Source organism: Nelumbo lutea, chromosome 7, assembly GCF_056320005.1.
Source record: "Nelumbo lutea isolate HS-2025 chromosome 7, American lotus-T2T, whole genome shotgun sequence".
Classification (NCBI taxonomy): Eukaryota; Viridiplantae; Streptophyta; class Magnoliopsida; order Proteales; family Nelumbonaceae; genus Nelumbo; species Nelumbo lutea.
This window is the reverse complement of record NC_142690.1, coordinates 42,100,003-42,127,546: the sequence shown is the minus strand read 5'-3', so window position 1 is coordinate 42,127,546 and position 27,544 is coordinate 42,100,003. Positions and strand designations below refer to the sequence as shown.

The following is a 27,544-nucleotide window of genomic DNA, read 5'->3' as shown; positions in this document are numbered from 1 at the left end:
GCCACTATGAGAAACCTAAAAAATGAACTTAATGCTTATAATCCCCTAACTCCAGATGTTAAAATTCAACAAGGAGCAACTGGATGTAACTAGGTTCTTAGTGGGGCAGAAATCAAAGTATCAACCAGTTAGAGCACAAATATTGGGAGGTTCTGCCCTCCCAACACTTTGAGGAAGTATTTGCTCGACTTCGTAGGATTTCATTGGGACTCACAGAGAGTACCACAACGTCTGACAGATCATTATTTGTTGTAGCGAGGGCAGGTGGATGTGGTGATAGAGGGGGAGGACATGCATTTCAAGGAGGTCATGGTAGTCTCTTGTTTGGTCGTGGTAAAGGAAGAGGCAACACTACTGGGAGGTGTACACATTCTGGCAGGGAAGGACATTCGGTTAATTTCTGTTATGACCTACATGGCCCACCTTCTACATGGGCTAATCATGCTGTTGCTAGTGGGGGTGATGTGAGTGATAACCAACAGACAGATCAAACACCTTCCACATCTACATCTTGCTTCTAAGAAGGAGATGATGAGTGTACCACGAGATGAGTATGAGACGTTCCTTCGGGCCACTTCACACCATACCACTGCCACTCTTGCATACTCAGGTATGGCTTGTTTAGTATCCAAACCTTCTCACTGGATTATTGATTCTAGAGCCTTTGATCACATGACTGGGACTCCATGTGTGTTTTCTTCCCTCTCTAAAACTTCCATATCACAAACTGTTACCCTAGCCAATGGTTCTTCTTCCCCCATTTGTGGTGTTGGTAATGTTGACACTGCATCTCTTTCTTTATCATCTATTCTATATGTGCCTAAATTTCCATTCAATCTTAGGTCAGTTAGTAAATTAACTAAGGCCCTTAATTGCTCTATTACATTTTTCCCTTCATCTTGTGTTTTTCAAGATCTCAAAACGGGGAAGAAGATTGGTGGAGGGCATGAGGCCAGTGGATTGTATTATCTTGATGGTGGTGGATCGTCAGTTGCACTTCAAACTTAACTCCTCTCCAATGGCATTGTCGGCAGGGACATCCATCTCTTAAGGCTCTCAAGCTACTAGTTCCTTCAAGTCATTTGTCTTCTTTACAATGTGTCATATCAGTATGGGAAACACCATTGGATTTCCTTCAGTCCTAGGGTTGATAGTTGTATGTTGAGTCCCTTTGCGTTAGTCTATTCAGATGTTTGGGGTCCGATTAAAATTGAGTCTTATAATGGTTACAAGTATTTTGTCATTTTTATTGATGATTGTTCAAGGATGACATGAACTTATTTAATGAAAGAAATGAGTGAATAATTTTCTATTTTTCAAAAATTTCATGCTAAAATACGCACACAATTTGGTGTTCCAATAAAAGTTCTTCGTTTAGATAATGGTCGTGAATACTTTCTTACTTTCAACAATATTTGGAACAACATGGCATCATTCATTAGACTTCGTGTGCATCTACCCCTCAAACAAAATGGAGTGGCTGAACGAAAGAATCGTCTTCTTCTTCAGACTACTCGGTCTATTCTTCATCATATGAACGTTCCTAAACGTTTTTGGAGTGATGCAGTGCTTACTGCTTGTTTCCTTATTAATCGGATGCCCTCCTTCATTCTTCACGGTCGGTCTCCCTTTTCTATTTTGTTCCCCACCTTGCCTCCCTTTCCATTAGCTCATCGGGTCTTTGGGTGTGTGTGCTTTGTTCACAATCTGAGTCTTGGTTTAGACAAGCTGGATGCATGCTCTATTAAGTGTATCTTTCTTGGCTATTCTCAGACCTAGAAAGGGTATGTCTTACAACCCTATCACTAGGAAGACATTTTTCTGTCCTGATGCACCATTTTGAGTCCATACCATTATTTTTGGAGCCTACAATACCGTCCTCTCCACCATTGATTCCTCTTCCTCTTCCAATTGGTGATCTCGTTCTAATTGTTCCTGTTACGACTAAAACCTCACCTCCTCCAGTGCAGATTCCTACCGAACTTCCACCAATCCAACACGTGTATACTCATCGATAGACACCAGAACCTCCTCCAGCTTTTACCTCGTCTACAAATCCCGTTGTTGCTCCTGTCCTAGAACCTTCTGACCTTGATCTTCCCATTGCTTTACGGAAAGGTAAACGTCGTTGTACCCTATATTCCATTGTGAATTATGTTTTTGTCTCTCACCTTTCCACTTCACATTACCAATTTGTTTCTCTATTGTCCTCTATATCTATAACCAATGATGTCCAGGAGGGCCTTACTTCACTCGAGTGGCGTCAAGCAATGGAAGAGGAACTCTCTGCTCTTCAACATACTCACACGTGGGAGTTGGATCTCACCACACTTCCTCCAGGTAAGCATGTTGTAGGTTGTAAATGGGTGTACATTGTTAAATGTTTACCAGATGGTAGTGTGGAGCGGTTGAAGGCCCGACTAGTTGCTAAAGGTTATTCTCAGTTGTATGGGGTGGACTATATGGAGACCTTCTCCCCTGTGGCAAAGATTGGTTCAATTCATGTCTTAATTTCCTTGGCAGTTATGTATGATTGGCCTCTATTTCAGCTTGACATTAAAAATGCTTTCCTCCATGGTGACCTTGTGGAGGAGATATATTTGGAGCAACCACTAGGGTTTGTTGCTCAAGTTAACCACTTAGTGCTCAACTATGATTTTGAAGCCAAAAAGATTTTATTAGTAGTTTATGTGGATGATATAGTCATAACTGGCAGTTGTAGATTAGGGATTGACAGACTATAGGCCTTTCTACAAGACCATTTTCAAACAAAAGATCTTGGGAAGTTGAAGTATTTCTTGGGTATAGAAGTTGCTAGGTTGAAACAAGGTGTAAACTTGTCCCAAAGATAATATGTTCTTGATCTGCTGGATGGAACGGGACTGTTAGGTGCAAAACCAACTGAAACACCCATGGAACTGAATGCTAAGTTGAGTAGTGATGTAGGTGAAATATTTGATGATCGTGGAAGATATAGACAGTTAGTGAGGAAGTTGAACTACTTGACCATCACAAGATCAGACATCTCCTTTGCTATTAGTTGGGTGAGCCAATTTATGCAAAATCCTCGAGTACCTCACTAGGATGTAGTTCTTAGAATTGTATGATACTCGAAGGGAGCTCTAGGCCGTGGGTTGTTATACAAAGCAGGAGGAAGACTTGAGATATTTGGGTATACAAATGCAGATTGGGCAGGCTCAGTGTCTGATAGGAGATCTACTACAGGTTATTGCACGTTTCTTGGAGGAAATCTGGTGACATGGAAGAGTAAGAAGCAGACTGTTATGGCAAGGAGTAATGTTGAAGCTGAATTCAGAGCCATGGAACACACTACATGTGAGTTAGTATGGTTGATAAATCTTCTATAAGAGATTGGATTCTCAATGGGAACACCTATGAGATTGTACCGTGACAACCAAGCTGCAATCCACATCTCATCTAATCCAGTTTTCCATGAGAGAACAAAACGTATAGAGGTTGATTGCCGTTTTGTGAGAGAGAAAGTCCTCACTGGAGAGATAAGCACAGAACACGTGAGTTCAGGTGATCAATGGGCATATTTGTTTACAAGATGTTTGGGTTCAAGGAGAGTGAACTATATATGTAACAAGCTGAGATTATATGACATATATTCTCCAACTTGAGGGGGAGTGTTAGAGTTGATTGAGTAAGGGTATATTAGTCTTTTCATTATGTGATGATGTGGCAATTCTGCTTTGACTTTTTTAGTTCAAATCTCTCTAGTTCAACTGCTTCCTCTTCTTCTTCTTCTTCTCTCTCTCTCTCTTTCTTTCTCTCAGAATAGGACTAGTCCAAACCATTAAAACATGTAGGAATATGGTATTGACTATGAAGAGACGTTTGCCCCAATTGCCAAGATTACTACAGTTCATGTTCTTTTAGCTTTGTTAGCTATACACTCTTGGTCAGTTTATCAACTAAATGTGAAGAATGATTTCCTTCATGGCTAGCTAAAGGAAATAATGTATATGAAACCTCCTCTTGGGTATTGCAATGATCATTCTCTTGTCTGTAGACTGAAGAAGTCTTTATATGGTTTGAAATAGGCTCCTTGAGCTTGGTTTGAAAACTTCCATGATGTCATTGCTGCTACCTGCTATAGCCAGGGTTCTTATGATTATTCTCTCTATTTGTAGAAGACCTCAAGGTATCACAATCCTCCTCTTGTACATTGATGATATGGTGTTGATTGGGGATGATGAAGAGGGAATTACAGAACTTAAATCCCTTTTTCATAGTTCATTTTATATGAAGGACTTGGGTGCTCTCACCTACTTTCTAGGACTTGAGGTTCAAAGAAGTGATTGAGGATATTTCATTTGCCAACGTAAGTATGTTTTTCATCGTGTCAAGTTGGTTGGTCATTTTGTCTTTGCCCTTCCATCAGCCTCACTTACCTGTTCATCAAATTGTTCAATATGTTTGTGGAACATTATCACGAGGACTATTCTTTTTTTCCTCTTCTCCCATTCTATTGAGGGTGTATACTGATGCTGATTGGGTAGGCTGCCCCGACAATTGACGTTCTACTACAGGGAGGCATGTCTTAATGGGTGATTCCCTCATCTCTTGGAAATGCAAGAGAAAAACAAACGGTCTCCAAGTCATCTATAGAAGTGGAGTATAGAGCTATGTCATCTTTGTAGTGAGATTGTCTGGTCTTTGAGGATCTTGGTGTTCATCTTCCTACTCCTATTCATCTTTAAGATAACAACACCAGAAGTACAATCAAGATTGCCTCAAATCCAATTTTCCACGAGAGGACTAAACATATTGAGGTGGATTGTCACTTTATTAGAGACCCATTTCTTGTTGATTCTTTTTCACTTCCACATGTGGCCTTAGATATGCAAGACCCCCCTAACTCAGAAAAGCAAATTGGGCTGCATCAAAAAAGGGGCGTGGGAATCTGGGGGGCTTCGCCCCAGCCAAAGGGGCAGGGGGCAAACCACTTTATTTCCCCTTATCTTTTCTTCCCTTCCCTTTCCTTTCCTCTTTTTTTCTTCTCTTTCTTTTTCTTTCTCTTCCCCTTCTTTTCCATTCCTTTTCTTTCCTTTTTTCCTTTTTTCTTTTTTTTCTGTCTTTTTATATAAGATGTTAATGAAGCGTACGCCTTAGAGGTGTCAGCACCTCTAGCATACGCCTCAAGGCGTTTTGGGAGCGCCTCACCTGGAGGTGCACGTCCAGTCATACGCCTCCCACGCCTTTTAAAAACTGGACGAGATCAAGACATCTCTTTCTTGTGAGCAAACTGATGCTTGTGACTTCACATAAGTTTGAGGGGAGCGTAGAGAGTTTTGATGTATCCTATTATAATAGTCCTTGTTGTATTGTATCTTATTATTTTTATTTTCCTTCTTTCAGCCTTATAAGGGCTTCCTTGTAATTGTACATATTTTAATATATAAAAGGCTCTATGGGTGGGGGTCAATTCATTCTATTAGCACCCCTAGAACTGTGTATCTCTTATTTGAATCACCAGGTTGACAGAAAATAATAAATCGTAATAAAATGAACAAAATATTGTGACAATCTATGATGCTTAAGACGGGTACTAGACTTTTGTAGCAAAAGCAAATCCAATACATGATGTTTTCTGCTAAGGTATTAGTTATGTCCAAACTATACTCCAAAATCTGTATCAAATGTGTTCAGAGTACCCAAGTGCTCATGCATGATTACAAAAACTGTAAACAAAAATATGATTAGCTGCCCCCTTAGGTGGAGAAAAAAATGTAGATGTTAGAGTTGGTCGAGTAAAGGTAACGTAGTCTTTTCATTATAGTTTAAGTAGTGTAGTGCTGTGGCAATTCTGTTTTGTTTTTTATTTTTCTTATCCCATACTTAAGTAGGGGTATATTCGACTTTGTACCCTTATTTTAATATAATAGAGATTATGGTCAACTAGGAGGGTTTAGACTCTCTAGTTCGACAGCTTTCTTCTTTTGTTTTTGTTTTGATGAAAATCCTTCTTCTTCTTCTTCTTCTTCTTCTTCTTCTTCTTCTTTTTGAACAGGACTTATCTGAACCACTAAAACATGGTATCAGAACCCTAACTAAAAGTGAGGAAGGCTGCGATCTCAAGTTCCTGGACCCACGACCTCTTCTCTTCTTCTTTTCTCCTTTTCTCTGAGGTGCGATCTCAGTTACACAGGTAGAAGGCTCCGGCAACCCTTTTTTGGTGATCCGGGATTGCTGCAGTCCCCATTACAGGTGTTAGGAAGGTGCGGCAGCCCTAGGGGAGTAGTTCTCAGATTGTTGTCACCATGAGTGTATCAGCTCTATCAGGAGTATTTTAATTTGCAACAAGGAAATCAAACCCTTGAAGAGTATTATGCCAATATGAGGAACCTCAGAAATGAATTCAGTGTCTATCATCCCCTAACTTCAGATGTTAAAATTCAGCAACAACAAAGGGAGCAACTTGATGTAACTAGCTTCTTAGTGGGGCTGAAATCAAAATACAAACCAGTTAGAGCACAAATATTGGGAGGTTATGCTCTTCCTACGCTTGAAGAGGTCTTTGCTCGGCTTCGTAGGATTTCCTTGGGACCCACAGAGAGTACCACAACATTTGACAAATAAGTGTTTGTTGTAGTAAGAGGTGTACATGGCAATAGAGGGGGACATACATTTCGAGGATGCCGTGGTAGTCCCATGTTTGGTCATGGTGGTGGAAATGGTGGAGGTCGTGGAATCAGGGGGATGCCATGGTATAGGAAGAGGGCACACTACTAAAAAGTGTACACATTGTGGCAAAGACGGACATACAATTAATTTCTATTATGATCAAAATGGCCCACCCTCTACATGGGCTAATCATGTAGTTGCTGGTGGTGGTGATGTGAGTGATAACCAATAGACAAATCAAACACCTTCCACATCTAACATATATGCTTCTAGGAAGGAGAAGACGAGTGTATCACGAGATGAGTATGAGAGGTTCCTTCGGGCCACTTCACAACATAAGACTGCTACTCTTGCACACTCAGGTATGGCCTGTCTGGCATCCAAACCTTCTCACAAATTATTGATTCTGGAGCCTTTGATCACTTGACTGGACTCCATGTGTGTTTTCTTCCCTCTCTAAAACTTCCACATCACAAACTATTACCCTGGCCAAGGGTTCTTCTTCCCCCATTTGTGGTGTTGGTAATGTTGACACTGCATCTCTTTCTTTATCATCTGTTATATATGTGCCTAAATTTCCATTCAACCTCATGTCTGTTAGTAAATTAACTAAGGCCCTTAATTGATCTATCACTTTTTACCCTTCATTTTGTGTTTTTCAGAATCTCAAGATGGGGAAGAAGATTGGTGGAGGGCATGAAGCCAGCGGATTGTATTTATCTTGACGGTGGTGGATCTTTAGTTGCACTTCAAACTTCCTTGACTCCTCTTCAATGGCATTGTCGGTTGGGACATCCATCTCTCTAGGCTCTCAAGCTACTAGTTCCTTCTTTGGGTCATTTGTCTTCTTTGCAGTGTGAGCCATGTTAATATGGGAAGCACCAATGGGTTTCCTTCAGTCCTAGGGTTGATAGTCATATGTTGAGTCATTGCTTTAGTCCATTCAGATGTTTGGAGTCCGATTAAAGTTGAGTCCTATAATGGTTACAAGTACTTTGTCATTTTTATTGATGATCGTTCAAGGATGACATGGATTTATTTAATGAAAGAAATGAGTGAATTGTTTTCTATTTTTCAAAAATTCCAAGTTGAAATACGTATGCAATTTGGTGTTCCAATAAAAGTTCTTCATTCTGATAATGGTCACGAATACTTTCTTACTTAATTTCAACAATATTTGGAACAACATGGCATCATTCATCAAACTTCGTGTGCATCCACCCCTCAACAAAATGGGGTGACTAAACGAAAGAACCGTCATCTTCTTGAGACTACTCGGTCTATCCTTCATTATATGAATGTTCCTAAACTTTTTTGGAGTGACGCAGTGCTTACAGATGGTTTTCTCATTAATCGGATGCCCTCCTTCATTCTTCATGGTCGGTGTCCCTTTTCGATAAGCTGGATGCACGCTCTATTAAGTGCATTTTTCTTGGTATTCTTGGACCCAAAAAGGGTATGTATTACAATCCTACCACTCAGAAGTCATTTATCTGCCTTGATGTCACATTTTTTGAGTCCATGCCGTTCTTCTCGGGTCCTGATGTACCGTCCTCTTCACCATTGACCCCTCTTCCTCTTCTAGTTGGTGATCCCATTCCGGTTGTTCCTGTTATGTCTGACCCTTCACCTCCTCCAGTGCAGATTTCTACTAAACAACCACTGATCCAGCACATGTATACTCATCGACAAACACCGACACCTCCTCCGACTTCTACCTTGTCTACGGATCCTGTAGTTGCTCCTATCCAAGAGTTGCCTACCTCTTCTGAACATGATCTTCCCATTGCGTTGCGGAAAGGAAAACGTGGTTGTACCTTACATCCCATTTCCAATTATGTTTCTGTCCCTCACCTTTCCACTTCATATCGCCAGTTTGTTTCTTTGTGTTAGTGTCGATTGTATAGGGGTAATTTAGTCTTTCTATTTATGTTTAAAGCTGATGTGTAATGTTTATGTTAAGTGATGTGTCCCATACTTAAATAGGGACATAATAGTCTTTTGTTTATTGGATAGAAACATATAAATATAACCTGGCCGACTAGAGAAAAGATTAAGCTCTCTAGTTCAAACCAGATTTCTCTTCTCCTCTATTCTCTCTCCTTCTCTTCTTCTTCTATTCTCTCTAGTATTTCTTCTAATACCTCTCTAATACTAATACTAACAGAATTCTAGTGCAGATCAGAATTTTATCATGGTATCAGAGCCAAGTTCCGATATCAGATTTGCCCAGAATTCTGTTTTTCTCCCAATTCAGCCTAGGGTTTTTTATTTTTTCTTCATCATCTGTTGGAGATAGGAAACGGGGCTGAAAATGAGTGATTGCCCTTCCCCCTTGGAGGTTTTTATGCCTCCGGTCAGTAGGTTGGTGGGTGTTTGCGGTGATTTGTAGGAAGCACCCCCTAATCAATGGTCAAAAGAGGGTTGTTTCAGGTGATGCAGTGGACAGTTGAGTGTAGGTCAGTTTTTTGGTGATTAGATAAGTGGGTTATGTGGGAATTTCAGTGTGGATCGAATGGTTTAGTGAGTTGCAAGTGTTATGGTGTGTATTTAGGTAGTTGTGTAGTGGTGCTGTGGTGAGGAGAGAGAAGAATTCAGTGACAGGTGGTGCTGAGTTTGTGACTGTAGGTGTCTTCTTTACTAGTGCGCAGTGTGGTGAGAAGTGAATTAAAGAGATTTTTTTTTTTTCAGATATGGGCGATAACAGCGAAAACAAAATTAGTGTGATGGTTCCCACCAACTACCTGAATGTTCAAATGACTTCTATCAAATTGAATGGGGAGAACTATGTGCCTTGGGCGAAATCCGTAGAGGTCTTTCTTAGAGCTAAGAAGAAAGTGAAGCATGTAAGGGAAGAAAAACCCTCCATTGAATCTCATGAGTATAATGATTAGGAACAAGAGGATGAACAGATTATGACCTGGCTATGGAATAGTATGGAGCCCAAGATCAGTGTGAATTTCATGTTCCTAGATACAGCCAAGGAGATTTAGGACCATGCCAAGAAGTTGTATTCGGGACAAGACAACACAACTAGAGTGTATCAGCTTTATCAATAGTACTTTAATCTACAACAGGGTAATCAAAGTCTTGAGGAGTACTATGCTAGTATGAGAAACCTTCGCAATGAGTTGAATGTGTACCATCCCTCACTTCTGATGTTAAAATTCAGCAACAGCAAAGAGAACTAGATGTGACCAGATTTTTAGTAGGACTGAAATCTGAATATGAACTAGTGAAAGCACAAATACTAGGAGGGTCAGCTCTTCTTTCTCTAGAAGAGGTGTTTACCCATCTTTGGAGGATCTCTGTTGGGCCTACAGAGAATTCTAATATCTCTGTCAGGTCTGCCTTTGCAGTGTCAAGAGGGGAAGGCTGTGGTGTTAGAGGTGGAGCTCAATCCGGCCGTAGTGGTAGCAATGGACCAGTGTATGGTCGTAGTGGTGGTGGTGGACGTATGTATAGTCATGGTGGTGGACATATTTGGAGGTCGAGATTTAGGGGGAGTTCATGGTAGAGGACGTATTAATGATCCAAGAAGGTGTACACATTGTGGTATGGAAGGACATACCATCAATTTTTGTTACGATTTGCATGGCCCGCCTTCAATTTGGGCAAATCATGCAGTGGCCAGTGATAGTGGTTCCAAACAGGAGGGTCGTCAAGCTGATCAGATGCCTTCTATATCTACAGATGTTTCCGGGAAGGAGATGATGAGTGTTCCACGTGATGAGTATGAGTGACTTGTTCAGGCCACACCTCAACAAAATACAACCACTCTTGCACACTTAGGTATGGCTTGTCTGGCATTCAAACTCAACCCCTAGATTATTGACTCTGGAGCCTTCAATCACATGACTGGAACTCCATGTGTGTTTTCCTCCCTTTCTTAGTGCCCCACATCACACTTTTACCCTTGCTAATGGTTCAACATCTTCCATTTGTGGTGTTGGTAATGTTGACATAGACCCTTTATCTTTATCCTCAATTTTGTATGTTCCAAAATTTTCTTTTAATCATATGTTTGTTAGTAAGTTGACCAAATCCCTTAATTGCTCTATCACTTTTTACCCTTCTTTTGTTTTTCAGGATCTCAAGACGGGGATGAAGATTGGTGGAGGGCATGAAGCTAGTGGATTGTATTATCTTGATGGTGGTGGTAGTTCGTCAACAACTCTTTAGACATCCCTTTCCCCTCTTCAGTGGCACTATACGACTTGGTCATCCATCACTTAAAGTATTAAAGACTCTTGTTCTGTCGTTGAGTCATCTTTTTGTTTTGGATTGTGAGTCGCGTCAGTCGGGGAAACATCATCATGTTCCCTTTAGTCCTAGGGTTGATAATCATATGTCGAGTCCTTTTCTTTAGTTCATTCAGATGTTTGGAGTCCAAATAAAATAATGTCATACAATGGCTACAAATACTTTGTTATTTTTGTTGGTGGTTATACAAGGATGACGTGGCTTTACCTAATGAAAGAAATGAGTGAATTATTTTCCATTTTCCAAAAATTTTATGCTGAAATTCATAATCAATTTGTTGTATACATTAAGATTCTCCGTTCTGATAATGGCCGAGAATACTTTTATACACCGTTTCAGGAATATTTGGAACAACATGGCATTATCCATCAGACTTCTTGTACCTACACCCCACAACAAAATGGGGTAGCTGAGAGAAAGAACTGTCGCCTTTTGGAAATTGCTTGATCCCTTATGCACCATATGAATGTAACCAAACATTTTTTGAGTGATGTTGTGCTTACACCTTACTTCCTAATTAACTGGATGCCCATGCCCATCCTTGAAGGTCATTCCCCTTTCACCACTTTGTTTCCTACCTCGATCATCAACAAAAATAACATCTCCGTTTCCCCTTACTACTCGGATTTTCGGGTGTGTATGTTTTGTTCATAATCTTGGACCAGGAAGGGACAAATTAGATGCATGATCCACTAAGTGTATCTTCCTTGGTTACTCCTAGATCCAGAAAGGGTATAAGTGTTATGACCCTAGTTCCCAACGTTCCTTTGTGTGTGTTGATGTTACTTTCTTTGAATCCACTCCGTTTTTCTCGGGGTCAGGTGATGTTCCTTCTTCCTCACCTCCTCCTCCTCCTCTTCAAGTCCCCGTTGAGGACCCCATTCCACTTGTTCCAGTTGTGACTAAGTCCTTGCCTCCAATGCAACTTCCTATTGAATGGCCACCCATTCGTCAAGTGTATACACAGTGACAACACATACCAACTCCTCCTCTAGCTTTGTCACCGTCGACAGATCCAGCAGTTGTTCCCACATCATCTACAACCATAGTTTTTTACCTTGATCATCCTATTGCCATGCGGAAAAGTAAATGCAATTGCACACTTCATCCCATTTCTAATTATGTTTCGGTCACTCACCTTTCTGCTTCCCATCGCCAGTTTATTTCTTTGTTGTCTTCTATTTCTGTTCCTGCAGATGTCTAGGAAGCCCTTACCTCTCCAGGGTGGTGCCATGCAATGGAAGAAGAACTCGCTACCTTAACTCATAATCATACGTGGGATCTCACCACACTTCCTCATGGTAAGTAGGTTGTCGGTTGTAAGTGGGTATACATTGTTAAGTATTTACCAAATGGTAGTGTAGAACGGTTAAAAGCTAGATTGGTCGCCAAAAGGTATTCCCAAATATATGGTATTGACTACATGGAGACCTTCTCTCCGGTTTCTAAAATTGGTTCAGTCCGTGTTGTGATATCTCTAGCTGCTATGTATGATTGGCCTTTCTTTCAGTTTGACATCAATAATGCCTTTTTACATGGTGATCTACTTGAGGAAGTCTATATGGAGCAACCACCAGGGTTTGTTGCTCAAGGGGAGGATGGTAAGGTGTGCAAACTAAAGGAAGCCATTTATGGACTTAAACAGTCTCCTTGTGCGTGGTTTGGTAGATTCAGTGAAGTGATAATGAAACAGTGTCAGGTTGATCACTTAGTGATAGATTGGGAATTGATAGGTTGAAGACCTTCCTGCAAGAACACTTATAAATAAAGGACCTTGGTAAATTAAAATACTTCTTGGGGATAGAAGTAGAAAGGTCTAAGCATGGTATTAATTTGTGTCAGAGGAAATATGCTATTTCTTTGTTGGAAGAAACAGGATTATTAGGTGCCAAACCAGCTGAAACACCTATGGAACCAAATGCCAAGTTGAGCAGCAATATGGGTGAAGAATTTGAAGATCCTAGAAGGTATAGGCGGTTGATGGGTAAGTTAAACTACCTAACCATTATCGGGCAGATATTTCACTTGCAGTTAGTGTGGTGAGTCAGTTTATGCAGAAACCTCAGGTTCCACATTGGGATGCAGTTCTAAGGATTGTAAGGTATTTGAAGGGAGCTCCTGGTTGTGGCTTGATATATAAGAGTGGAGGAAATCTCGAAATAGAGGGATACACCAATGCTAATTGGACTGATTTTGTATCAACAGAAGATCCACTACAGGTTATTGTACTTTCCCTGGGGGTAATCCGGTGACATGGAAAAGAAATAAACAATTGTGGAAAGAAGATGTGCAAAAGCTGAATATAGAGCCATGGTACGTACCACTTGTGAATTAGTGTGGCTGAGAAATCTTCTACAGGAGATAGGGTATTTGGTTGACACTCCAATGAAGTTTTATTGTGACAATCAAGCTGCAGCTCACATTTCTTCTAATCCAGTGTTTCAAGAGAGAACAAAGCATATAGAAATTGACCATCACTTTGTGAGAGAAAATGTGCTTAGTGGAGTGATAGATACTACATATGTTAACACAGGGAGTCAATGGGCAGACTTGTTCACAAAAGGGTTGAGTCGGGGAAGAGTGGACTACATATGTAACAAGCTGGGACTATATTATATATACTCACCAGCTTGAGGGGGAGTGTTAGTGCCGATTGTATAGGGGTAATTTAGTCTTTATATTTATGTTTAAAGCTGATGTGTAATGTTTATGTTAAGTGATCTGTCCCATACTTAAGTAGGGGCATAATAGTTTATTGGATAGAAACACATAAATATAACCTGGCCAACTAGAGAGAAAGATTAAGCTCTCTAGTTCGAACCAGATTTCTCTTCTCCTCTATTCTCTCTTCTTCTCTTCTTCTTCTTCTTCTATTCTCTTTAGTATTTCTTCTACTACCTCTCTAATAATAATACTAACAAAATTCTAGTGCAGGTCATAATTTTATCACTTTGTTGTCCTCTATATTATACCCAAGGATGTCTAGGAGGCCCTTACTTCACCCGGGTGGCATCAAGCAATGGAGGAGGAACTCTCTGCTCTTCAACATACTCACACGTGGGAGCTCACCATTCTTCTTCCAGGTCAGCATGTTGTAGATTGTAAATTGGTGTGTGTATACTGTTAAATATTTACCAGATGGTAGTGTGGAGCGGTTGAAGGCACGACTAGTTGCTAAATGTTATTCTCAATTGTATGGGATGGACTATATGGAGACCTCCCCTGTGGCAAAGATTGGTTCAGTTTGTCTCTTAATTTCCTTCGCAGTTATGTATGATTGGCCTCTGTTTCAGCTTGACATTAAAAATGCCTTCCTCCATGGTGACCTTGTGGAGGAGGTATATATGGAGAAAACACCAGGGTTTGTTGCTCAGGGGGAGGATGGTAAGGTGTGTAGATGGAAAATGGCAATTTATGGGCTGAAATAATCTCCTCATGCTTGGTTTGGGAAGTTTAGTGAAGTGAAAAATTTTGGAATGAAACAATGTCAGGTCGACCACTCAGTGTTCAACTATTATTCTAAAGCCAAAAAGATTTTATTAGTAGTTTATGTGGATGATATAGTCATAACTGGCAGTGACAGATTAGGGATTGATAGACTAAATGCCTTTCTGCAATACCATTTTCAAACAAAAGATCTTGGAAAGTTGAAGTATTTCATGGGTATATAAGTTACCAGGTCGAAACAAAGTGTAAACTTGTGCCAAGGAAAATATATTTTTGATCTACTGGATGAAACGGGTCTGTTAGGTGCGAAACTAGCTAAAACACCCATGGAATCGAATGCTAAGTTAAGCAATGATGGAGGTGAAATATTTGATGATCCTGAAAGATATAGACGATTAGTGGGAAAGCTGAACTACCTAACCATTACCAGACCAGACATCTCCTTTGTTGTTAGTGTGGTGAGCCAATTTATGCAAAATCCCCAAGTAGATAGTTGAACAGAGCTCCAGGTCACAAGTTGTTATACAAACCAGGGGGAAGACTTGAGATAGCTGGGTATATAGATGCAAATTGGGCAAGCTCGGTGTTTGACAGGATATCCACTACAGGTAACACGTATCTTGGAAGAAATCTGGTGAAGATTAAGAGTAAGAAACAAACTATTGTGGCAAGGAGTAGTGCTAAAGCTGAATACAGGGCCATGGCATACACCATATGTGAATTAGAATGGCTGAAAAATCTTCTATAAGAAGTTGGATTCTCAATGAGCAAACCTATGAGATTGTACTGTGACAACCAAGTTGCAATCCACGTCTCATGTTATCCAGTTTTCCATGAAAGGACAAAATACATAGAGGTTGATTGCCATTTTGTGAGGGAGAAAGTCCTTACTGGAGAGATAAGCGCAAAACACATGAGTTCAGGTGATCAATGGGCAGACTTGTTCACAAAAGGTTTGAGTTAAGGAAAGTGAACTATATATGTAACAAGCTGGGATTATATGACATTTATTCTCTAGCTTGAGGGGGAGTGTTGAGTTGGTCAAGTAAGGGTAACTTAGTCTTTTCATTATAGTTTAAGTAGTGTAGTGATGTGGCAATTCTGTTTTGTATTTTATTTTTCTTGTCCCATACTTAAGTAAGGGTATGTTTGACTTTGTACCCTTTATTAATATAATAGAGATTATGGTCAACTAGGGGTGAACCACTTAAACAGTAGATTTCCTAACCAAGCAATCTTTAACAAATATTTTATTTACCAGAACAATTAATAAAAGGATACTTAAAGCAAACAATGGCACAAACAACAATAAAAATATAACTAGGGGTATATTTGACTTCTTCTCTTTCTCTTTGACAGGACTTATCTGAACCACTTAAAAAGTAGATTTCCTAACCAAGCAATCTTTAACAAAAATTTTATTTACCAGAATAATTAATAAAGGATACTTAAAGCAAACAATGGCACAGGCAACAATAGAAATATAACTAGTGATATAGTACAAGATGGATAAAGGTCCTAAATCACTTTGGCATCAAGTGAATCCTGATGCATTAGAGTGAAAGCTAGAGGTCTCATTTATTCATGGATAGTGGTAAGAATTTGATTAATGTCCAATGACAATAAAAAAATTTCAAGCACATTTTTATGAGCATATCCTCAAAAGACAAGCAGGGGTACAATAAAGACATTGACGGCTACTAGCTGCCAACCTTTTCAAGGCATCCAAACCCCATGTTAATGGAGCTAAAAAAGCAAGAAAAATTTAAAAAGGTTCTTCAAGAAAGTCAGCCAGATCTAGAGAACTGGTCATTAAAGTTCAATCTCATCCACTTTGACATTTCAATGGTTGACTGATCTTTGTTTTTCAAGCTTGGATATTTTTCCTATAATGTGGGTTTTAGGCCTTCCACTATTTACCCTTCAACACTATAAAACTCAGGGATGAGTTGTTTAGGACCAAATCTGCAACTCACAAAGTTTCTAGGAAAAATTAAGCTTATCTCTATGAGATCCATGAGCCTCTTAGGATCCAACTGATCTAGGTAATCTTTAGAGGTCCTAACAGTGATCAATATGACCTTGTGCATTTGAACTGTGTACCAAGTGGATACAGTGACCATTGACATGATCTCTTTAATGGTATAAAATTTGAGAGCACTAGATAAGGAGGATGCTTGCCCTAATACCCACTCAGGTCACTGGCAGTCTCCACCAGGTTCACAACAATACATATGTGTGCAACCAGCAAAAGATGGTTGGCCATTGGCCCCAACCTCTGAACCTTATAAATTCTAGGCAAACTGAAGATAATAGGACCAGAACCAGAGTTCAATTTGGGCTGGTCTGTGAGGCCAATACATAGTATCCAAATTTATATATATTAAAAAAAAAAAAAAGCAGAACTTACTGGAATCAAAAATTAGGCCCGGGTCTAGAGCAGAAGTTGCATTGACAAAGCCACTGCCCATGTCAAAGGGTGTTGCCGGCGACTGGTTTTGGTCAGGATTGGAGTATGCACGCTGGGCCATTATAGGACTGCCATTATTGTCATAGAGAGAGGCTGTTGTGGAAAGTGCTGAACCAATGGCTGATGGACTAAAATTTGGAAACTTCTGCTTGATCAGTGATGCAAGTCCAGCAACATGAGGAGCAGCCATACTTGTCCCAGACATCATTGCAAAGTTCTCACCTGGTACAATTAATTAGAATGCAAGGAATTAAAATTGATCATAAGGAAAATTCAGAATTTCCGAATAGAAAGAAAACTCAAGTTATGTGTATCTGTATCATTAGGTTTGTAGCTCAAGTAAATAGGAACAAGGTAAACCATGTAGCTCAAGGGAAAGACTTTTTCTGTCCTTCATGACTGATGATGTAAAACTCATCCATGTAATAATTAGGGAACTCAAAGGGTACCAAAAAATTTTGTAATACAGCTCATGCCAAATGCAGTATGGCTGCTCCTTGAATAGTAAAAACTAAAGTCGAAGTTTCAGAAAATATCCAATTGTCTGCTTTGAAGGCTAAGTTGGATTCTTCATATTGTTATACAGGTAGGAAAGTTACAAAGTACAGTGTCAAGGGTTCCCAAGATCATGTAGGAACATTACTATAAGAGTAAATTCAATGGACACATATTGGTGTCCTTGTTACATATTTGTCCAAGGTGGACTCTAGGTGACTAGGATCTCTACAAGCGATAAATGAAGGGCTACGGTTATTTAGGCACTGAAGCTATGAATGGTAACCTTGGTGTGGGAACAGGCAACTGCACTTGGGAGTTTGACCTATGTTGTTATGCCAGTGCTCAACACGGTCCAGGCCAGACTAAACTGAAAGCCCAGTCAAATTTGGTTGTGATGCAGTATGTACATCTCTTAGATATTAAAAGTATATTTTTTTTGGAAAAGGTAATGTAAGTTTATTCATCATAAGCAAAAGAAGGCTGCAATTCAGACCCAAGAAGGCAGTCTGAAAGCAACCAAAATTACAACCTCCACCAGGAGCATGACTGAAACCTGAATTCCCCATAGGTAGAAATCCAAGAGATCAACTTGCCCACAGTTCTCTGAATTACATGATCAACATCCTTATACCTATTACAAAAGATTCTACTATTCCTTTCAGCCCAAATGGACCACAGGATTGCAGCTGGAATGTTTTCCACACTATTAAAAATATTGTTGAAAACATTATTAAGAAGAGGGAGCATCCAAAGTTCCATAAAGTATATGAGAGGAGAAATGGGCCAGCCAAGCCAAACCATCAGTTTCAGCCCAATTTCTGTCAAATTGATAAGTAAGGAAAATATCTGTTTTAATAAACAGCTTTGTGGTTAACAGTGAGGGTGGGCCTTGGTGCAACAGTTGGGTTGCTGCTCCATTGCGACCTGGGTGACCAGGGTTCAAATCTTGGAAACATCCTCTTTGTATATGCAGGGTAAGGCTGTGTACATCTGTCCCCTCCCCAGATCCTGCATTCGCAGGAGCCTCGTGCACTGGGGTGCCCTTTATGGTTAACAGTCCTAGTAAAAGACTAATTTGAGTTTTAGTTCATGTTGGGAGTCAGAATTAGTTTTCTATTGCAAGTCGGCTTCCTTTTTCTGTATGGAGTTCTACTGTAATTGACTCGTCCCTACTATAAAAGGAGGGGTTGGTGGAAGCTTTTGGAGCAGAATTGATATTTAATTTATTAATTTTTTTATTACTGCTCTACCTACATAATTCTGTATACTAGAGTTAGGTAATCCTAGACTTTCTCTTCATTGCTCTTTTATTGAATATAAGAGAGGATTCCAGCTTTTTCTAATTTTAAAATTATGGGATAGGAGACCTGTTCCATGATTTTTGGTGAGTTAAGCAAATACAGTCTACCTTTCTGTGTTGTGCTACTTCAATTGGAACTTTGGATGTATGTTATTGACAATCTCTTCAAGGTGAAAGTTATTCCACCTAATGTAAAAGTGTATCTCATTGTTAGAATCAAGGACAAGCGGTTGCATGGTGGCATTACTATCCGCAAGGAGACTTTCCAAGATGAAGATTTGGGAACATATAAATCAACTAATGAATGAAGAATTTCTTCCCTTTACTTACAGATAAGCTATAGCCAATAGGTTCAAGTTGTCCCGAGGCAACCATACAGTTTATGAGGTATACATGAAAGAGATCCACAAACTTGTTGCTCGGCTTAAAGTGAGGGAAAGCCAAGAGGATCTGTTTGCAAGGTATGTTACAAAGAACTACATGTCCAAACAAGTATGAATGTTTCTGATGCCATCCAAAAGGCAATGTTCTCAGAAAAATGGTATGCTTAACATTCCTATAAGCCCGCAACATCCCATAAAAGAACCCAGACTTCAAATACTATCCTCTTTCACTAAATCTCAAAATTCAGCCAATAACCCACCCCAATCCAGCAGATAGATTCCTGAAAGTCCTAGTTCAAAACCCAACCAAACCAGGTTTGACATGGTATGTCATAAATGCAAAACCTGGTCAGCCAATAACCCACCCCAATCCAGCAGATAGATTCCTGAAAGTCCTAGTCCAAAGCCCAACCAAACCAGGTTTGACATGGTATGTCATAAATGCAAAACCTGGACATGTATGAGCATAATGCTGGGCTAGACAGCTTGTCATTTTTTATGATGGAGCTCAAAGATTGTGTTTTTGGATGAAGATGAACAAGAAGAAATAGCACCTAGTGGTGAAGAACAAGAGGAGAAAGATGCCATAAGTCAAGGGGATTATGGTCCATGTTTGGTGAACAGGAGGTCCTTCTACGCTCCTATGAAGGGAGAAACATCATCAGGAAGTGTAAAGAAGTGGCTTGGTCAGCTCCACGGAAGATTTCATCTAACCCAATTTGGTCTCCTCCAACTTTGGGGTTCACTAAACTAAACTTTGATGGCAGTAGCGAGGGAAATCCAGACCCTTCAGGTATAGGGGGAGTTTTCAGGGATGGAGAAGGTCGAATTATTGCCATGTATTCCGGTTCTATCGGATGGGGGGACTCTCTTAGAGCTGAAATATTGGCGGTTTTGGAAGGGTTAAAAAGAGCCCAAGAGTTGAATATCAGAAAATTGATAGTGGAAGTTGATTCTAAGCTGGATATCAATTGGCTGCAGAAGGACGATTTTAGTTTGTGGAAATTTCTAAATGAGAAAAAGAAAGTTAGACAGCTCACTCAGAACATGGAAGTCAAGATTCAATGGACTAAGAGGAGTCCAATTCCTTGGCAGATTCATTGGCCAAACAAGGGGTGGGAAGAGTCAACTTTTTCTGGGCAATTTTGTAAACTGAAATGTAATGATTGGGAGGGTTAAGAGTTTTTACCCTTCCTCTTGTATCTTTTTCTATTAATATCTATTAATAAAAGCTTCTGTTGTTTATCAAAAAAAAATTCACCACCACTTGCTTGCCTGGAGGCCAGATAGTTGTTTTGCTTAGAATGTATCTCACAAGCTGATTTGGTTGATCAGAAAGCTATCTATGATGGGAAGAACACATATTCCTTCCTTTATAATGTGAGGAAAGTTGTTTTGCTTCCAGCTAAGGATCAAAAAGATCCCAGAACTCCAAAATCTCCTGTTTGCCCTTTCCATATCAAAGTTTGAGAAGGAAATTGAGTGTGAATCCAGCATACTTGAACATGTGCAGCCTTTGTTGAAGGCAAGGTTCAATGTATTGACACAATTGGGCGTATCGTATCGTATCTTTTGGGTTCCAAAATACCTGTTTACAGGTGTTTTTGGGAACCCCTTTTTTAATAAAAATACATATAAAAACCAACTTTTGAAAAAATAAATATATATAAAAGCACATGGTTTTAAGTACCAATACACCTCTGTTGATACACAGAGGTGTATCAATACTTTGAACCATGATTTAAGGAGTTTGAGGATGCCTTTGACGGGGATTTACCTTTTGGCCTACCTCAAATGAAGAAAATCCGTCACCACATTGATCTCCTGCCAGGAGCCAGACTTCCAAACATGCCACACTATTGGATGACTCCTTGAGAGCATGAGGAACTGAGGATACAACTAGAGGAACTTGTCAACAAAGGATTTATTTGAGAAAGCATCCGTCCTTGTGCAGTTCTAACACTATTAAAGAAGAGACAGAAAGATATGAAGAATGGGATGATCATTTGTGCTTCTGTACATCGAAATTTATAGCTCTCTCTAGGATACAAACTAGGTAACAAATCTCCCTAATTAAAGGATACAAACTAGGTAACAAATCTCCCTGATTAAAGGATACAAACTAGGTAACAAATCTCCCTAATTAAAGGAAAGATAAAGCTGATTCCTAAAAATTTGTACAGCTCACAAATCTCTCAACTACCTAAAATAGCACATAATCAAATATAATACATAATTACAGAAATCTTCCAACACTCCCCCTCAAGCTGGCATGAATATATCACTCATGGCAAGCTTGCTAACTAAGTTCTCATACTGTGCCCTAGGAAGCCCTTTGGTGAGAATGTCTGCTACTTGGCTCGTGGTGGGTATGTAGGACATGCATATCACACCACTGTCTATCTTCTCCTTGATGAAATGTTTATCCACTTCTACATGCTTTGTTCTGTCATGTAGAACTGGATTATGAGCTATGGAAATAGCTGCCTTGTTATCACAATAGACTTTAATAGGTGTTGGTGTAGGAACCTTCAACTCTTCTAGGAGCCTTTTGATCCATAACACTTCACAAAAGCCATGTGCAACAGAGCAGAATTCTGCCTCTGCACTATTCCTTGCTACAACACTCTGTTTTTTGCTTCTCCAGGTGACCAAATTCCCTCCTACCAAAGTGCAGTACCTGAAGTAGATCTTCTATCATTTACATCACCTGCCCAATCTGCATCTGTGTAGGCTTCGACTTGGAGATGACCCCTATTTTTGAATAAGAGTCCTTTCCTCGGAGTTCCTTTCAGATATCTCAAAATCCTGAACACAGCTTCGAAGTGAGTAGGTCCAGGTGAAAGCATAAACTGACTTACTACACTTACTGCAAAGGCTATGTCAGGTCTTGTGTGTGACAAATAGATTAGTCTTCCAACTAATCTTTGATAACGTTCTCGATCAACCACCTCATTTGTTGTTACTGCTTTTAACTTCATATTTGGGTCCATTGGAGTTTCTGCGGCTTTACAACCTGTCATCCCTATCTCCTTGAGCAAATCAAGAATGTATTTGCGTTGGTTGATAAAGATTCCCTCCTTGAACCTTGCAAACTCCATTCCGAGAAAATATTTAAGTTTTCCCAGGTCTTTAATGTCAAATTCAGCCTCAAGCTTATTCTTCAACTTGTTGATTTAAAATAAATCATCCCCAGTCATGATAATATCGTCTACATACACTATCAAAATAGCTATTTTACCTTCGGTGGAGTGCTTGAAAAATAAAGTATGATCAGCTTGACTTTGTGAGAACTCGTGCCGCTTTACTGCATCCCCAAATCGTTCAAACCAAGCTCTTGGTGATTGCTTTAGCCCATATAGGGATTTTTTAACCTACAAATTTTGCCTCTTCCAAGACTTTCTTCAAATCCTGGTGGTAGGTCCATATATACTTCTTCCTTTAGGTCTCCATTCAAGAATGCATTCTTGACATCGAACTGACGAAGTGGCCAGTTAAAATTAACTGCAAGAGAAAGAAGTATTCTGATAGAGTTAATTTTAGCAACAGGAGCAAAAGTCTCTTGGTAGTCTATACCATGAGTTTGGGTAAATCCTTTTGCTACGAGTCTTGCTTTGTATCTCAACACACTTCCTTCACCCTTGCACTTCACTGTAAACACCCATTTGCACCTTCTTGTCATGGGGTAGATCAGTAATACTCCACGTATTACTTTTTCTAAGAGCATTCATCCCTTCCATCACAGCTAACCTCCATTTCGAATCATCTAATGCTTCCTGAACAGTTCTTGGCACATACAGATTAGAAATCCTAGACACAAATGCTTTATGAGTATGTGATAATTTCTCATGACAAGTATTTTGCAATAGGATATTTTGTGCAAGCTCGGGTACCTTTTCTTAATGCAATTGGAATGTCAAGATTTGAAGAGGACAGATTAGGCAAATCATTAGATAAAGACGGAATAGAGGTAGAAGAAGGATTACTCTGAGTTGTAGGACCTTCACTCGGCAAATTGGATTGGACTTCTGTTGTAGGAACAACTAGAACAATAGTACTTTTGTGAAACCTCTTCCTGGTATAAAACTGGAGCTCAGGATGAGGATTGCAATCCGTTTGAAGTACTTCTCCCCCTATCTCTGATAACGTAGTATCTGGCAAATTTAGATTAAGAGTACTATCACTAGGTTCCATTCTTTCAACAATTGTTCTGAAACTTGCTTATCAGAATTAATCAAAGGTATAAATTCTTCTAGAATAGGTAAAGTTTCCCAAAAAATATCTTCCTTACTTATGTTCTCCCCCTGAAGAGAATTTTTTTGAAAGAAAGGTTGGTCCTCAACAAAATGTAAATCCATACTCTCAAAAAAATTCTTTGTAACTGGATTAAAGCATTTGTACCCTTTTTTATTAGATGCATGACCAAGAAACACACATTTTTCAGCTTTTGGATCCAGTTTTGATCGAAAAACGTTTGGTATATACACATAACAGACACAACCAAACACTTTTAAAGGAAGATCCGTAGTTATTCGAGATGTGGGGAAACAATTTTTCAGATTCTGTAAAAGAGTTTCATATTTTAAACCTCGAGATGGCATTCTATTTATCAGGTAACATGCAATTAGGAGAGCATTTCCCCAGAGATATTTAGGTACATTCATAGAAAACATGATGGCTCTAGCCACCTCAAGAAGGTGCCTATTTTTTCTTTCAACAATTCCATTCTGTTGTGGTGTGTCACACAAGTTGATTGATGGACAACACCTTTTTCGGTTAGAAATGGTCCTAAGTATTTGTTAAAGTATTCAGTCCCATTATCTTATCTTAGAATACCAATTTTGGTTTGAAATTGATTTTCAATCATTAGGAAAAATTCTTTAAATCTTTGTTCAACCTTTGATTTCCTTTCCAACAAGTAAACCCAACATACCCTTGTATGGTCATTGATAAAAGTCACAAACCATTTTTTTCCAAAAAGAGTGTTAACCTTAGATGGGCCCCAAACATCACTATGTAACAAATAAAATGGTTTTGAAGCAAAATAAGGTTTTATTAGAAATAAAACGCAATGATGTTTAGCCAAATGACAAGCCTCACAATGAAGTTTTGACAAATCAACTCCTTTAAACAATTTAGGAAACAAATGTTTGAGATATGGAAAACTAGGATGCCCTAATCTTCTATGCCATAATATAACTTGATCACAGACAGGGGTTGAACTCGTACTACTTAAACCATGAACTTTTTTATTACCAGTTGTGGTTTCATCAAAGAAGTAGAGTCCATTTATCTCTCTAGTAGTTCCAATCGTCTTCCCCGAGTTCTGGTCCTGAAACACACAAGTGGTAGGAAGAAAAAGAATGGAGCAGTTAGTATCTTTCGACAAATTGCTGACAGAAAGAAGATTGCAGGCAAGTTTTGGAACATGTAAAACAGATTTCAGAGTAATTTTTTCTGAAATTTTAATGTTTCCTTTGCCAGCAATAGATGAAAGACTACCATCAGCTATTCTCACTTTTTCAATACTAGAACAAGGATAATAGGAACTAAATAGGTTAGAGCAACTTGTCATATGATCGGAAGCCCCTGAATCTATGATCCAAGGACCAGATTTTCCTAGAATTGAGAGTGCCAAAGAATTGCTACCTGTTTGTGCCATAGGCCCGATAGGAATATTAGGTGACGAATAGGATTTTAGAAGTTTAAGAAGATGATCTATTTGCTCTTTACTGAATGGGGATGATTCAGCCTCGTTTGCTGTAGGCATATTCTGTTCACCAGGTTTGTTCACCCTCCAATTTGATGGTCTCCCGTGTAGTTTGTAGCAATTCTCTCGGGTATGGCGAGGTTTCCCACAGTAATCACAACACAGGTTATTCTTGTCTCCAACCCGCTGATTTTGGGCTGACTTTCGACTCACTTGGGCATTGGAAATAATCAGGGCTGACCCTTCCACAGGTCCGGTTGTACCTGTAGCCTTCTTTCCAAGCATCACTTGTCTCCAGCTTTCTTCTCTACGTACTTATACAAATACCTCACCGATTGGGGGTAGTGGGTTTCTTCCAATAATTCTACCACGAACCTCATCGAATTCAACGTTTAAACCTGTAAGATACTTGAAGACTCGGCCAACATTAACCATCTTCTTGTAATAAATGCAGTCATCAGGTGACTTCCACTCGTAATCGTTGAATAAGTCCAGGTTCTGCCAAATTCTCTTAAGAGAATTAAAATACTTAGTTAGAGAGTTCTCACCTTGGCGAATATCTCCGAGTTGTAGAGTTAATTTGTACACTTGGGATTGATTCCCTAAATTAGAGTACATCTGTGAGACATTGTCCCATAATTCCTTGGCTATAGAATAGCAGAGATAATTTGCACCTATCTCTTCAGTCATGGAGTTAACCAACCATGTCATCACCATGGAATTTTCAGCATCCCAAACAGCATAGGCTGGATCCTTCACATCAGGCTTCTTCGTGTCTCCTGAGATATAGCCAATTTTCCCTCTCCCTCTGAGATATATGCGAACAGATTGTGACCACCGGAGAAAATTGTCACCATTTAGTCGGATTGTAGTGATTTGAATAAGGTGATTTTCAGGCAGATTCCGGACAATCTGGGGCTCAGGCTGAGAAGGCTGAGAGCTGGACGTGACTTCAGACATTTTTAGGGACAGAAACGCAGAAACAAACCCTAGGTCTTTTCTGCTCTGATACCATAAAGAAGAGACAAAAAGATATGAAGAATGGGATGATCATTTGTGCTTCTGTACATCGAAATTTATAGCTCTCTAGGATACAAACTAGGTAATAAATCTCCCTAATTAAAGGATACAAACTAGGTAACAAATCTCCCTGATTAAAGGATACAAACTAGGTAATAAATCTCCCTAATTAAAGGAAAGATAAAGCTGATTCCTAAAAATTTGTACAGCTCACAAATCTCTCAACTACCTAAAATAGCACATAATCAGATATAATACATAATTACAGAAATCTTCCAACAACTATTAATCCCAAGGAAAGATGGTACTTGGCATATGTCTGTTGAAAGTAGAGTCATTAATAAAACTACTATCAAATATTGATTCCCAATTCTAAGAATTAGATGATAATGTTGTATCAACTTGGTGGTGCCACCATTTTCTATAAGATCGACTTGAAGAGTGGAAGATCAAGTATTTCATAAATCAAAATCCAACTTGGAAATGAAAGATCACCTTCAAGCATTGGTCAATCCAAAACTCCTAATTCCTTTATGAGGAGGATAAATGTTTAGACCCTTGATTGGTAAGTTTCTTGTTTATTTCGATGATATTCTTATTTATAGTAAGGATTTTCCAACACACCTTCAACACTTTAAGGTGTTGGAAGAATTGTGAAGCAAGAAGATCTTTGCTAACCTAAAAAGATGTACCTTGGGATGATAAAAAATTGGGATATAAAATTTCTAGGTAAGGCTTGAAGCTGGATGATGTAAAAGTTGAAGCTATACTCAAGTGGCCGGCACCTAGCAACATTCATAAGGAGAGATATTTCCATGGGTTGACTAGCTTCTATAGATGATTGTCAAGTATTTCAATACTAGTATGGCACCTATAGATGATTTAATGAAGAGGGGTGTTTTGAGTGGACATCTTATGTACAAAAGGCCTTTAATGATATCAAAACATCCCTCACAAATGTTCCTTGTTTAATATTTCCAGATTTTAACAAGTTGTTTGACTTGGTATTTCAAGGTCTCATAATCTGAGGGTATTTTAGTGAGAAGTTGACCGGGGCTTTACCTCTTTACTAAATTATTCTACCTATGTTGATGAGTTTGTGCTACTTTCAGATTATGAGACCTTGAAATACCTTGGTGGGCAACATAAATTGCACCCTAGACATGCTAAATGGGTAAATTTCTTCCAAAATTATACTTTTGTACTCAAGCACAAATCTGGGACTCTTAATAAGGTAGTTGATGCCTTGACCGAAGACATTCTCTTCTAAGCTCTATGTGGGTTGATGTACTTGAGTTTGAATTATTAAAAGAGCAAGAAATGGAGGATGAGTTCTTCAAGAAAATTATGGCTGATCATGTTGAAGCAGGAGAAAATCAAGATTATTTATTGGTCCAAGGTTTTCTTTTTAAAGAAAATTGCTTGTGCATTCCTAACACATTTCTATGACAACTCATTATGGAGGAATAAATTAAACATTTTGAAGGATAAGACGTGCACTAATTTGGGAGCATTTCTTTTGTCCAAACCTTGAAAGAAATGTCTCTTAGTATGTGTAAAGGTGTCACATCTGTCAAACAGACAAGGGAAATCCTTTTAATGCTAGTCTATACACACCTTTACTTATTCCATATTATCCTTGGGTTGATATTGCTGGATTTTGTTCTTGGCCTGCCTAAATTTGCCGGAGGATGGGATAATAATTCTATGGTTGTGGACAGATTTTGAAAGATGACTCACTTCATTCCATGTAAAACAACCCATGATGCAAATGACAAGGACTCTAAATTTATGAACACCTT

General features: G+C 39.2%; 1 protein-coding gene across 1 annotated transcript in view; it reads right to left on the bottom strand.

Moving 5' to 3' along the window:
• LOC148846185 (Subtilase family protein) overlaps positions 1–27,544 on the bottom strand; it is a 93,875-nt gene that overhangs the window by 4,842 nt on the left and 61,489 nt on the right. The window contains exon 10 of the mRNA XM_088954696.1: positions 16,772–17,053. Coding sequence (XP_088810822.1) covers positions 16,772–17,053 — 282 coding nt within the window. The remainder of the gene's footprint in view (positions 1–16,771; positions 17,054–27,544) is intronic.